This window comes from Rhinolophus ferrumequinum, chromosome 12, assembly GCF_004115265.2.
Source record: "Rhinolophus ferrumequinum isolate MPI-CBG mRhiFer1 chromosome 12, mRhiFer1_v1.p, whole genome shotgun sequence".
Taxonomy (NCBI): Eukaryota; Metazoa; Chordata; class Mammalia; order Chiroptera; family Rhinolophidae; genus Rhinolophus; species Rhinolophus ferrumequinum.
In genome coordinates, this window is record NC_046295.1 from 76484782 (window position 1) to 76498616 (window position 13835).

General features: G+C 45.9%; 1 protein-coding gene across 5 annotated transcripts in view; it reads left to right on the forward strand.

Moving 5' to 3' along the window:
• The window catches only part of GARNL3 (GTPase activating Rap/RanGAP domain like 3), a 125604-nt gene that overhangs the window by 55097 nt on the left and 56672 nt on the right, over positions 1-13835 (forward strand). For all 5 annotated transcript variants that reach the window (XM_033123062.1, XM_033123061.1, XM_033123063.1 and 2 more), the window contains one exon: positions 4664-4738. In XM_033123062.1, coding sequence (XP_032978953.1) covers positions 4664-4738 — 75 coding nt within the window. The remainder of the gene's footprint in view (positions 1-4663; positions 4739-13835) is intronic.

Sequence of the window (13835 nt, forward strand, 5' to 3'; positions counted from 1 at the left end):
AGAGACGCTCCTGTGTGAGGAGCCCACCAGCTTTCTCCTCCCGCCTGTCTGTGGACGGCTAAGAGCTCAGACTGCCCTGCTCTCTACTGGGTTTCTAAGCCTCTCAGGCCAGTCTACAAACTGATTTTCTAATTTACTCTTTTGGGGGCATTTTCTTCTCAGTATCTAATTTTTGGCTCGATATAGTCACTGTGAAATGTGGTCTACATTTCAAAAATCAGAAAGCATGCTTTTCACTGAAACCTGATCACAGATTGTTCCATTTTCATAGCTCCAGTATCCTCCCAAATTATTATAACAATCAGCGATTGCCTAAAATTTTTGTGTGCTTTTTGCAGTAACTGTGTTTCATAGAACGTTTGCTGTGATATTTCAGGTCAGTTTCCGTACTTTATTTTATGGACTTGTCATAGATTCAATGATCTTTCTCTTTGTTCTTCCTTATAGGGTAGATTAGTTGGCTGAGAATATCAAATTGCAGTGAAGAACAAGTTTATTTCCTGGTCACACCCGGCCAGGCATTCTGAGTCATTCTCTGCCCCACACATCAGGCTCAGGATGAACCCGCTGTCCTCACTATGCGCTTCAAGGTCTCTGGTCACTGAGGGTTTAGCTAGTGAAAGGGAAGGGACGTGTGCGGGAGGCACCTTTGCTCTCTGAAGGGCCTCGATCCCCCCATTCCCTCTGGGACTTTGACTATTCACCTTCTAGTGGAGAGAATGAAGTCACATGGCCACCTGGAGGGAAACGTGGTCTAGCCATGTGTCCAGCTCTAATCCCGTTACCGTGGACAAATGGATTTTGGTGGCAGCCAGAACTCTGTACTACGGAGAAAGAGTTGGGGGGAGAGGGCCTGCAACACTGGACATTGAGATGGGTGCTATTCCGGAGCCAAATCTCCTTCCGACAAAAGGAAGAGTTTATAGATTTGTATAGTTTGAACTGGCCGGACCAGAGGTTTATGAGACTAAAAGAAAGAAAACTACTGATAGAAACAGCTTCTATGCCGTGTTGAAAGGGTTTTGTTTTCTGCAGTGTTACTCGTTTCTGCCCCCAGTTTGCTGGAGCCCTGCCTCTTTTCACATCAGTTGGTGTACCAGTCTTCACCAGACACCAACCACCCTGGCACCTTCTGCTTTATGAAGCCAGCTGCCCAAGCCAGCTGCAAAGTTGGGGGTGGGGCGGGGAGCTCTGGGACTGCCATTCCTGTGCCAGTCGGATCCCTCATCCAGTGTGACTGAAGGGCGCGTTCCCCCCTACAGCCCTGGCACCCACCCTGACCTCTGGCAGGCCCTGCCAACATGAGCTCGGGCTGTTAGTCTGACCTGCCGGGTTTGATGAACTCCATATCAGGCTAAATTCTCCTTGCACACGGTGATCCAGGTTTTTTGACCTGTCTCTTCACTTTGGTCTTTCCTGCATGACAGACCTGGGAGAATTTCCTTTAAAATGTTTGTGTGACTATTGAACTTTCTCTGGTTTCCAGGCCTGGCATAGATCTTGTCCCCAGTGTTATATTCCTTTGGTCATTTCAGTAAGAATTTGGCATTCATTTATTCACCTACGTCTGGCTTGGTAAATATTTCGTGACTATGTATATACTCTGCTAGGCAGTGTTCTCAGCTCTGGGATGCCGTGGTGAGAAGAAGAAACTAGTCCTGTGTTTGTGGAGCTTCTCAGCGGGGAGTAGAGGGAGTGCCTGGGGAGAGACAGGCACGAATGGAGTCCTCACGCAGAGAATGTTGGAAGTCCCAACTCTGAGGAGCGCTCCAGAACTTACAAGGGGCTCGTTTTCCCAGGCACTTAGGTCAGGAAAGGTATCTTCAAGCAATGGGGACTGCGGTGAAATCACTAAGGGGACGGCAAGGGAGTGCCCCTTCCCTCCGCTGGGAAGGGGTGCGGTGCTGGAATAGATGGCAGGTGGGACCATCAGATTTGCAGTGAGCCGGGACCTGCCAGGCTGCGGTGTGAGGAATGGGAGAGAAGCAGCCGTGGGTGGATATATCAACCGGTTAGGAGGCGGGTGCAGTCGTCCGGCTGAGAGGTGACAGTGACTGGAGGAAGATAGTGATGGTGGAGGGGGTAAAGGGGACAGTTAAACACGGTAGCCTGAAGTCTGAGTTCAGTGCCGATGGGTTTCGTGATCATAAGTGCAGAGGGAGCTAAGTTCCTCCTAACCTTTCTTCCTTTCTTCTTCTTGAGACTTTTAAGCAAGATAAGCAATAACTTCCTGTTCTAATCTCAGCCAAAGAAAAGGGCATGGCTGCCTTGGCCTGGCCGTGTCTGGAGTACAGCTGGTTGACATTTAATTTATGAGTATCGTGTGAATGGAGGCATGAATCGCTTCCCACTCTTCTCCCGATCCTTTGAGTCCTAGCGAGGGCTCTGTCTAGAACCTCTAATCCCGGGGTGCGTGCATCACCCTCTCTCTTTAGATACCTATGTCAGATATTAATTGATTGCAGCTCCTTTTTCTCACCGAGTCCAAATGAGACCTCAGACTGTTCCTCCCAAAGCCCCTGAGGCTGCCTGTACCAATAATACTTGACTTGAAACCTATTTGCTATTTTTACAGCGATCAGAAGTGCACAAGCAAAGAAATTAACACCGAATCCACTCTACTTCCTCTTTGAGAATGGCAGTGACCCCAGGAGACCTAAATTCATCTTGCTCTCGTACTTTAGAATTGGCCCCTCTGCAATTAGGAACAAATCCACAAGATCCCTCACTTCTGACACCAGCTAAGGCCACTCTTGGGTTCCATAATTTGCTACCAGGAGACTCACGGAACTTATTGAAAGCTGTTGAGCTCACTAATGGTTTATTACAGTGAAATGATGCATATTAGAATCAGCCGAGGGAACAGATATGCGGGACAGAGTGCAGGCGAGTTCCAAACGCAAGTCCCCAGTCCTCTCCTGGTAAAAATGTGTGACAGTACGCCTGGAGCACAGCCACCCAGGGAAGCTCACCTGAGTCTTGGTATCCACAAGTAGGTCTGATGCTGTGTGACCCAAAGCCCCTGTTCTAAATCATGTGACTGTCCCACATGACTCCAAGGCCTCAGGTCAACAGACACTCGTGCAAGGCCTTCCCAGGGCTTAGAGATTACGTCCCAGGAGCCGGGGACAAAGGCTGACCGCTCTTTGGGCAAGGTCAAATTCTTGACCACACAGCCACTATTACTCATCTTCAGTGTACTGACAGCGTAATGATCTGACACCATAAATAGCTCAGTGCATACATAAAAATCTTTTTATTTGTTTTTAGAAATTCTTGTACAAGCTGAAGATTAGGTACCAAAACTGGACTTTATCGTGCATATTCTATGGAGCCTGGTTAGGTTAGGTGTGGCCTTAGCTAGTCGTTATTTTACCTTTTCACTCATCTCTTTCTAGCATGGAACCCTTTGAAGATATTCTATGGAGCCTTAGGTAGTGTTAGGTGAGGAAAACGGGCTTCTGCCGTCTGACTGCCCGTGTTCACATCCCAGGTCGACCATGTTATGTGGCCTTAGCTAGTCGTTATTTTACCTTTCTCTGCCTTGGGTTCCTTATTAGTAAATGAGAATAATAATAGTACCTATCTTGTGGTGGTGTTAGGAGAATTAAATGAGATAATATGTGTTAAGGCCAGAAGAGTGCATGGCATGTAGAAGCACTCAGTAAATATCAGATACTATTATTTTTACATTTATCATGGAAAAAATTATCAACCTTTTTCAAGTTATTTTCTGTGGGAAAATTTGTAGTTTTTACCGGAAATTTTTCCATTTTCATACCTTTATCTCTCTCAACACAAGTGAAAGAGTGAAGTAACAATCTTTCTTAAAAAACTGTGGTCTTTTTACTGGGTCTTCCGGGAGTTACAGTGGTGAGAAGTACCCCTCTGGGCCACTGTGTTCTAATGACTGTGAGATACGGAAATCATTGGCAGATCTTGGCTATAAATTGTGGGCAGATTGAAAAGGTTTAAAAAAAAAAGGGCCTGTCATTTTCCCAAGATGCCCCTGAGAAATCTAGAAGATCTGGGAGGAAATAAGTTAAATCTCGAGTTAGTAATTTTAGGACGGCTGTGTGCACGCCCTGATCTTTTCACTCATCTCTTTCTAGCATGGAACCCTTTGAAGATTCTCTTTGCAAGCATCGCATAGCCAGGGCTAAAATACAGTCTGCCTGCTGTGGACGGGACCTATCGGCCTTTTGAAAACTGTTTAAAACTGAACGAAGCACAGGAGCTTTCTATGATGTTAGCAGAGCCTTGAGTCCCTACCAGCCATTAATTGTCTTTTTAGGCTTTCCTGGCAAGGTGGCTGAACTCAAGATTTGGCTTCCGCTTTTGCCATCTGTGAGCTGCACTTGTCCACATGTGATATGTGTTAAGATTGTTTTTCCAAGGAGCATCACTTTAATATTTTTCAGTATTGGAATACATTCAGACTTAGATTTGATGCTCGTTGTCCTCACTCTTCAGACTGTGGGGCTGACTTATGAGAACTTGGCCGACAGAGCTTCAAAAAGACCATTAGCTTCTAGGTGGGGGACCCCCCCCCGGCCCCCGCCAAGCTCTTATGGATTTGGTTTACTTATAGGACAGAAACAAGTAGAAGGGGCATTGCAAATAATGACCTGGCTACCTAACTGAGCGCTCTCTTGTCCCCCAGCTTATTTCCAGTGATGCTGATGGAGCCATCCAAAGGGCTGGAAGATTCAGAGTGGAGAATGGCTCTTCAGATGAGGTAAGGCAGCAGCCCAGTTCCTGTCTTGTCACCAGGCACGTGGTTCTGTGATACAGCAGGGAGCATTGCTGACCCTCGCGACCACGGAAGACTTGCCTCAATGGGGCCTGGGAGGGGTGAATAGAGCTTTTCAGAGCTTTGCGTGAAGCAGACACGAAGGGAAACTACCATTCTTTGTATGGAAAGGGCTATTAATAGGATGACACGTGCCCTTTAAAAGATCTGATACCAGATAGACATATGAGATGAGACCAAAAGGCAAATTCGCAGCCAGGACACTCTTTGCAAATGGCCCCTAGAATCCCAGACTGGTCACCTCGGCACTGCCACATGAACAATATCAGGGTCCAGGAGAGAGATGCAGAGAAGGACTGTGATTCTAAAATGTCATCTTTATTCAGAGAAGATACCAGAAAAGGAGGCCCTTACTATCTACCACTCCTCGGGCCCAAGCCCCCCTTCTGGGCTCTCCTGGCCGTCCTTGCCAGGCCAAAGGGATGGACTCGCCTGACTTTTCTTTCTTCTTTAAAGCTTCCACTGCCCACCCTGTCCCTTGGGGTCAACCCCCAGTGAGAAGCAGCTCATCATTGAGCTCCAGCAGCCCCCAGCTTTGAAGTCACACAGTCCTGGGTTCAAGTCCCAGCTTCCCCACCTCCTACATAGTTGTGTGACGCTGGCAAGTAACCCGGACTTTCTGAGCCTTGGCTTCTTCATCTGTAAAATGCAAGTTGTCTCGGGATGGTTGAGAGGATTCAGTGAGCTGAACCTGAAAAGCTGTTAGCACTATGCCCGGTATAGAAAGCATTCAGTAAGCGATAGCTGTTCTCGTGATAGTGGTGGTGGTTCCCATAACTGGTGCGGGGTAGCCGGCCGTGCCCTCCTGACCATCTTAATCAAGTTCTTGGTGAAGGGCTATAGATTTAACTCAAAAGGCCACATGATACAGGAAGTTGTCGCCCATCTTAACCTTTGCCTTAATGTAGATTACCCGTTCATCCAGACGTGTACCCTCACCATTGTTCTGTGAGGCAAAGGGGCAGTTCCGTCTTGGGCTGGACCTCTGAATAGTGCCCGCCTACTTCTGGTCTAGAATGATGTTGACTGACCCACATAGAAGAAGGGAAATTTGCCTCTGAAGCTTGAAAACAGCCCTCCCCAAATGGCCTGGCTCTTGAGATGAGACAATCTTATCACCACAGACTCAGGCAGCCCAGGGTGTCCCAGGAGCTAAGTTGGGAGCAGAAGCATTCAGTCCTCATTTTCTAGTGCTCAGAAAACTAGCAGCCGCTATGCTGAATTTCTGCTTTGAGAGCCTAAGTGTCAGAGAGCCCCAGAGGTTGCTGTACCTCAAGAAATCCTCTGCTGCCGACATTTTGCAGAACTTCAGCCCAGCTGAAAATGAACAAACTTCACTGGACCCTCCCCACCCTACATAAGCACAACTCCAGCCCCTGCCAGCACCCGTGTCTAGAGGAAAGACAGAAATGGAGCCTTCACGGGGTCCTAGGATGACCACACCCTTTGGTGATCAAACAGTCCTCACCTGGTGGTGTCAGCTGGTCCTGCTGTTTGCCAGAGGACATGTTCTGGGACCTGGTCAGGGATTGGAAACCTCCTGAGGACCATGAGGGTCTGGAGTGGCTCTAGAGTCAGCCTGCCTGGGTTCAAGTGGTGGCTCCACAACTCACCAGCATGGCCGTGGGCAGCTCACGTAACATCTTTGGAACCATTTGGTGAAGGGATTGATTTCACAAATCACTGCGGTCTGTTGTATTCAAAACACAGCTCTGTCTCAGATTGCTTCTCTGCGAAATACGATACCAAGGCTCAGATATGGTTTTAAATTTTATTTCTACCAAAGCCACTGAGCATGAGGGCTGAGTTGGAGCATCTTATATTGATGGTGTTCAGTTAAAAGCTCCTGGCCAGCGTTGACGCACAGCCTGATAAGAGACCTTAGGGGAACCTGAGACTCCAAAGGAAAAAAAAAAAAGAAACTGGCTTGCTCTGAGTTAGTTAAAGCAGTTAGAACGTTAGAAGATTCCATGTAGATGCTTAAAATTTTTCAAACCCATGAACAAACAAATTGCAAAGCAATTTCACGGTTGAGTATTTTTCCTTTTTATCATTGAATTTTAAGGGTCCTTTACACGGTATGGATACTAGACCCTCACCAGATATATGATTTTCAAAAATTTTCTCCCATTCTGTAGGTTGTCTTTTCACTTTCTGGGTGGTGTTCTTTGAAGCACAAAAGTTTTTAAATGTGATGATGTCTAATTCACTTATTCTTTTGTTGCTTATGTTTTTCGTGTTGTATCTCAGAAACCATTGGCTAACCCAAGGTTGCTTGGTCATTTTTTATAGTTACTGTTGACATCTTAAAATGTCAAATTTGCCTTTTATTTTTTAAGCGTAGTGCGTATAATGGTTTTCTCATCTGTGACTGATGATTCCAGTGTGTGAAGTTTGTTGTGGCTCTCTGTCTGTTGTTTGCTTTTTCTCCTGGCATATGCTCATGGTATATTGTGTTTCTCTGGGTGTTGGCAGCCTAGTTGTGTGCTGTTTGTGGTTCAGGTAGATGGTGTCAGAATTGAGTTGAATTGTAGGACACCCAACTGGTGTCGGAGAATTGCTTGGTGGTGTGGGGAAAAAACACATATCAGAATTGGAATCAGCATCGGAGGGAGGATTTGCATTCACTTTTTCCAGACACCTCTAGACTAAATTCCCAGCTTGAGACTTTTACACTGCCTGGGGGATTTAGAATGGAGCTGCAGATGTACGGGGAGGCCAGCTTACGGTCACAGCACGTCAGGGACACTGCCCACTCGGCCCGCTCAGCACCGGGGCAGCCTTCCTGGCACCTTTGGGCAGAGTGGCCTCTTCTGGTCCCCCTTCCCTTGAATATGTAGCCCTTTGGGTCCTAGCTTAATGTGGAGAGGGCTGGGTCTCCTGTGAGACTGACCTACTTCCGGGGGTCCTGGGGGTTTGAGTCTTTGCCTTCTCGCTCCACGAATTCACCAGAACCAAAGTTTCATGTGCCAGGATTGACACATATCCTCAAGCTAAGGAGAGCTTCCATGCCCCCCTTACCTCTCGGGGTTCCCACTTGCCTTCAGTTTGGGCTGGGAATTCCATGCGATCTGGTAAGCATTCCAGTCCTTTGAAGGAGATGATTTTCAATCTTTTCCTAGTACTTTGAATTTCTTCAGTGGGAGGGTGGGTCAAGTTACCCGGCCCACCATTACCAAAAACCCAAGTTATAGCAGGAGCGCTTTTCATATAATGTGTCAAGTGGTTCATTCAACCCACATTCCTTGGATCATTTCTCAGGGCCAGACTGGTCGTGCAGGGGTGAGTAAGACTGCTGAGCTCCCTGCCCTCGTGGACTCACAGACTGGCAGGGAGAGCAGTCGATAAATACACAGGATGATGCAAGTTTTGTAACTGCTGGGGAGAAAACAAACGGGGGCCGTGGTGCAAAGTAACAGGAAGAGCCCTGCGTAGATGGGGTGACCACACAAGGCCTCATCAGGCACAGTGAGGCCGAGGCCTCTGAGCAGCGCTTCTCAGACTGTTTGTGGGGAAGGACTCACTGTTTTACTTCCCATCTGTAGCAGAACTCTGTGAGTCCTATTGAGCAGTATGCAGTACCCACCTCACGCAACTCACCCCCAAATTGAATAACACCAGGTTGGGCTGGACTCTGTTTTTGGAGCACGTACTGAGGTGTCACAGCAATCTCCGATTGCTGTCAACGTTCCTGAATGCTTGCTTTCCATTCCGTGCACGTCACCGTGGACCACACGTCCTGCCTCAGCGTTCACCTAGCTAGTCCCCTCCCCAAGGCACAAAGCCCTGTAACAGCTTTGCCGACAGTCAGCTTGTCTGGCCCTACTTGAGTGTCTCCAGTGGACAGTGGAATAGCAGACTTGCTACTCTCTTGGTGGGTTTTCCCCTCCTGACACGAACCAATTCTGACACCAGCGGAGTGTCCTACCATTCAGTTCAATTCCCACACTGACTACCCAGAGTTAGTGTCAGACTGCACAGGTTCAAGGGCTCAGTCCCATAGACTGCCCTCGCTTCAGACGCCAGCAGCCAGTGTCAGATCCCCAGGTTACCCAACCTTCCGTTCCACTTGACTACAAAGTCCGAGGTTCCCACAACCCCCCCCTCAGATTCAGTAATTTTCTAAAATGATCCACAGAACTCAGGAAAGCACTTGACTTGCTATTACCGGTTTATCGTAAAGGATGCAATTCAGAAGCAGCCAAGAATGAAGAGATGCACCGGGGACGGTATGAGCGGTCGGGGTACGAAGCTTCCATGCCCTCTCTGGCGCACCACCCTGCCGGCACTTTGATGTGTTCGCCAACGTGGAAGCTCCTGGAACCCCACGGGGCAGGGGGTTTTAAGGAGATTTCATCACATAAGCATGACTGATCATATCATTGGCTGTTGGTGATTAAATCTGTGTCTGCCCCTCACGTCTCCCCTTAGGTTTCAGGGTGGGGCTAAAAATTCCAAGCTTCTCATCAAAGCTTGGTCTTTGTTATGACCAGTCCCATGTCCCATCCTCAAGCTATCTAGGGGCCCACCAAGAGTCACCTCATTACAACAAAAGATGCTTCTATCACCCGTATCACTCAGGAAATTCCAAGGGTTTTAGGAGCTCTGCACCAGGAACTGGAGACAAAGACCAAATATACACTTCCCAGTATACCACAGCCCTAAAACAATCACTTTCGTTGTTTAGCATCTCTAATTGCTAGAAAGTTCTTTTTAATTGGACAGAAGTCATCTGTCTGTGTTTTCCACTCAGAGTTTCTATGTATGTTTTCTGTAGCCCGTAGTGCAAGGCTGAGCGCCCTTCACATGGTAGCCCTCAGGCATCCCAGGACACCTGCTGCCTTGCTCCTGAGCCCCGGGCGCGCTGGGTTCACTTCCATTCACCATCACCTCACGTCTGCTCCCTGGGCACGTGAGGTCCTTACTGAACCTTTGAAACTGGACGGCTCAGAACTGAACGAGGGCTCCAGGTGCACCCCGCACAGCTACAGAGCGTAGCAGGCTGTCCTGTCCTTGCCACCGACAGCCTCCCCTTTTTATAAAGCCTGACGACTCCTTACTAACCACACTGCGCTACCTCCCCCCACACGAGTCTTTTCCACGTGTGCTGTTATTTAGCTGTGAGGCGACATCATGGTGTAGTGGGGACAATTTTGAGTCCAACGAACCAGGGTTCAGACCTCAGCTCTACACTTATGACTCAACGTCCATAAGCCTCCGTGTCAAAATAGGTAAAATGGGTACAGATTCCTGCTTTGTAGCAGCTAGGCTTTCCCCATACTGTACCTGTGCAATTTGTGTCTGTACCTACGTATAGGATTAGGCGTTGTCCACGCTGAATTTAATCTCAACAGTGTGTCCCCATAATGGCTAATTGTCAAGAACGTTTTTGACATCTTCATTCTGTTGTTTGTCCTATTAGCTCACCCACTGAGAAGCTTTATATTACCTGTGCTTCTCCGGCCATCTGTGTGCTCATTCCGATTATTAATTAAAGTGAGTGTGACCGTTGGGTGGACCACTGGAGACCTCCCTTTCAGCTCACTTGTATGTATCAATTAGTGTATGGCGGAGCAGGGGGACAATCTTTCAGCTCTTTACAAATCTATCTTCCCTAGCATGAGGAAGATTCTCTTATACACTGTTGGGGGATATGTAAATAAGTATAGTCTTTTGGGAGGACAATTAGCAGTAATTAAAAATGTGTATACCATGTTCCCCCAAAAATAAGACCAGGTTTTATATCAAAGTTTGCTCCAAAAGATGCATTAGGGCTTATGTTCAGGGAATGTCATCCTGAAAACTCATGCTAGGGCTTATTTTCCAGTTAGGTCTTATTTTCAGGGAAACACGGTACCATTTGGCCAGCAGTTCTACTGTTAGGATGTGTATGGTAGCATTGTTTAAAATAGAAAACCAGACACACACACACACACCTGGAAACTACCCCTGTTTCCATCAGTAGAGGAAATGTAAATTCTGATACATTTGTACAATGAAATGCTTAGCAGCTTTAGAAGAAATGAGGTAGATGTAAAACCATAGAAAAGTGTTTAAAAAAGTGATAGAAAAGCAAGTTCCAGAATGATTTGTATGATATCATCCCATTTCCTTAAAACAGCAAGAACAACAATAAAGATACATATAGTTGTCAAAATGCAAGAAAATTTTCAAAAGGATACCTAAGAATTAATAGTAATTTCTTCTGGAGAATGGAAATGGGAGGCCAGGAAAGAAGTTGGAGAACCATAACCTTCCACCCTAGGTCCTTTTCTGCTCTTTTCATATTTTATACATCGATACTCAACTGAAGTATTTAATTTTTAAAAAAGGAATCTGTATAGTTGTTTAAAAGAACAAGGTAGATCTATATCTACTAACATAGAAATGTTTCTAAGATATTTTCTTTAGCAAAACTACAAGTTTCAGTATAATATCTATATGACTGTCCCATTTATGAAAACAAATCATACATGTACATCTGTGTGTATGTGTGTGTATGAATGTGAATGTTATATGTATATATTATGTATACAGTGTTTATACATATGTTTATATCTTCATAAATGCATGAAAAGATCTGGGACTATCCAAACCAATCCAGTAGCATGGTTATTATAGGAAAAGAAAGTAGGTTGCGGCACGGCGGATGGACGAGAGAAAAGAATTTTAATTTTTGTGTGATTTCACTTTTTTCAACCAGCTTATATTTATATGTGCAATACAAACCCTTTTTAGTTTATCTTTTTTTAAATCCATCTTCTTTACTGCCAATGTTCTCTCAGCAATTTAACCTAGAAACTGAAGTAAAGTCAGTTTAAATGCATTCCCTCATTAATGCAAGTCACTCTAGAAAAGACTCTGAAAACTCCCAGGCGTTATAGAAAATTGGGTCTCATTTGTGGTCTGAGTGCTGTGTTGTGTGGGTTCCCTGCTTAGTCAAGTATTAGAGGACATTCCGATAAAATGAGGGTGCTATGTATGGATTTTGACTCAGTTCAAAATATCTTGGCCAGATTCAGTCTTCTTCCTTCACACCCCACAAGAATAAATGGGTACAAAAGACAATATGGCAGCACAGAGCCGTTGGGGGCTTTGGAATCTGAGGCAGAAATGGCTCCAGCTTTCTTAGTCTCAGGATTCCTCCACACTGCGGGGACATGCAGGTGTGTCTGCAGCAGAGAAGAATTAAGGTTCATTGCTCTCCATAACACCTCGCAGCAAATGATTATCTGAAAGGCCATCAAATAATGTGTTTGCAATGGGAAACTTCAGTTGACTGGAAAATGCGCTCATCAGAATATTTCCCCCTAACTTTCTTGTTGAAGTCAAATGATGTGTCCCTGTGTCACTGTCACCTTGAAGTGCTGCGGACAAACTTTCTGTGTCTCTGGAATTTTCTGTAAAATAGGTCATACTTAAAACAGTTAGGCCTTAGTGCAAAATTAAAACCACAAGTAGGTACTACTACACCCACTGCAGAGCTGCTCAAATGAAAGGGCTGAAAGGCTAAGAGCTGGTCAGAGGACGTGGAGCCGCTGGAATGCTCCTTTGTATTGCTGAGAGTGTCAAATGGTGCGTCCCCTCTGGAGAACTGTTGGCAATACCTGCCAAAACTGAGTGTCTGCATCCTGCATCCCAGGAAGTACACCCAACAGAAATGAGCACTTATGCCCCCAAAAGAAAGGCGCAAGAGTGTTCAGAGTGGCTTTATTCTTAACAACCCAAAACGTGAATCAATCCACATGTCCAGCAACTGAAGAGTGAATCTGTACATGGTGGTGTCCATCCTGCGGATTGCTACATGGCCGTGGGAAAGCGTGAGCTCCTGCTACACCAGTAATGTGGATAAATGTCACCGACATGATGTCGAAGGACAAAAAGCCTGGCTCCAACGAATACACACAATACGACTTCATTCTCTGAAGTTCAAGAACGGATGAAACAAATCCGTGGTGAGAGAAGTCAGGAAAATGAGAAGCTTTTGACGTGTGATTGGGTATTGACTGGGAAAATGAATGGAGGGGCCTTCTGGGTGCCAAAAGTGTTTGCTGTCTTGATCCAGCTAGTGATTATAAGGGTGTATACATATTTTTAAAAATTATTTAGCTGTTTAGGGGGAACAGAGGTTTGCCACCCCAAAATATGCCTGTTTGGGGGACATTGATTATTTTAAGCTGGTGATTTTTAAGGAAATAAAAGACTCAAGAAGAGCCTCTTACCTCCCGCTTACCTGCTTTAAGGAGTTCAGTTAGAAAAACCTGCTCCAGGAATGGAGATCACCTTAGCGTAATATGAACTAAGTGTGGCAGACAGAGGAACCTGCAAAGTCTGTCTGTTAGACTCCCCTCTGTGTCCCACTGTTTCTGGGTCGCCAGCAAGAATTTGTTTATCAAATCTTGCTCTTTCTTACCTACGCGTGATTGCCTACCTTCCCGTCAGTCCACATCAGTCCCCCGTTGCACCTTAGCTCAAGATGGCATGTAAGCCTCAACTGCCCGATTTGTCCTCAGGTCACATTCTCTTGGAACCCCCATATATGCAAACCTACTAAATTTGGTTATTTTCTCCCGTTAATCTGTCTCATGCTAATTTGATTATTAGTTCTTCAGCCAGAAGAGCTTAGAAGGGTAGAAGGAAAATTATTTTCCCTCCCCTGCACTGTACCTTAGGGTTTGTGCTCTTTCCCGTCTACTTCTATTACATGTCATCAGAAATTGGAACTCGTTTTCAAAGTCATTCTTCTGGAGTCCTGGAAAGAGGGTCTTTTTTTTTTTGGCTTAGTTCCCATTTCTTTTGTCGCTTCCTGTGTATATTTTCATCTTTACACCTCATCATATGTGCTTTTAACAAGGAATGGGAAATGTCTTGCTCTGAGAGACTCACAACTTTTTGGTGTTGGATTTTTTTCCCCTCCAGTTTAGCTAAGTATTCAGTGACGATGGAAGTTAAATCGGTAATTTTTTGATCATTACAAAAAGAACTCCTAACTGACAGTTTGTACGGCATAGACGTATGGGTA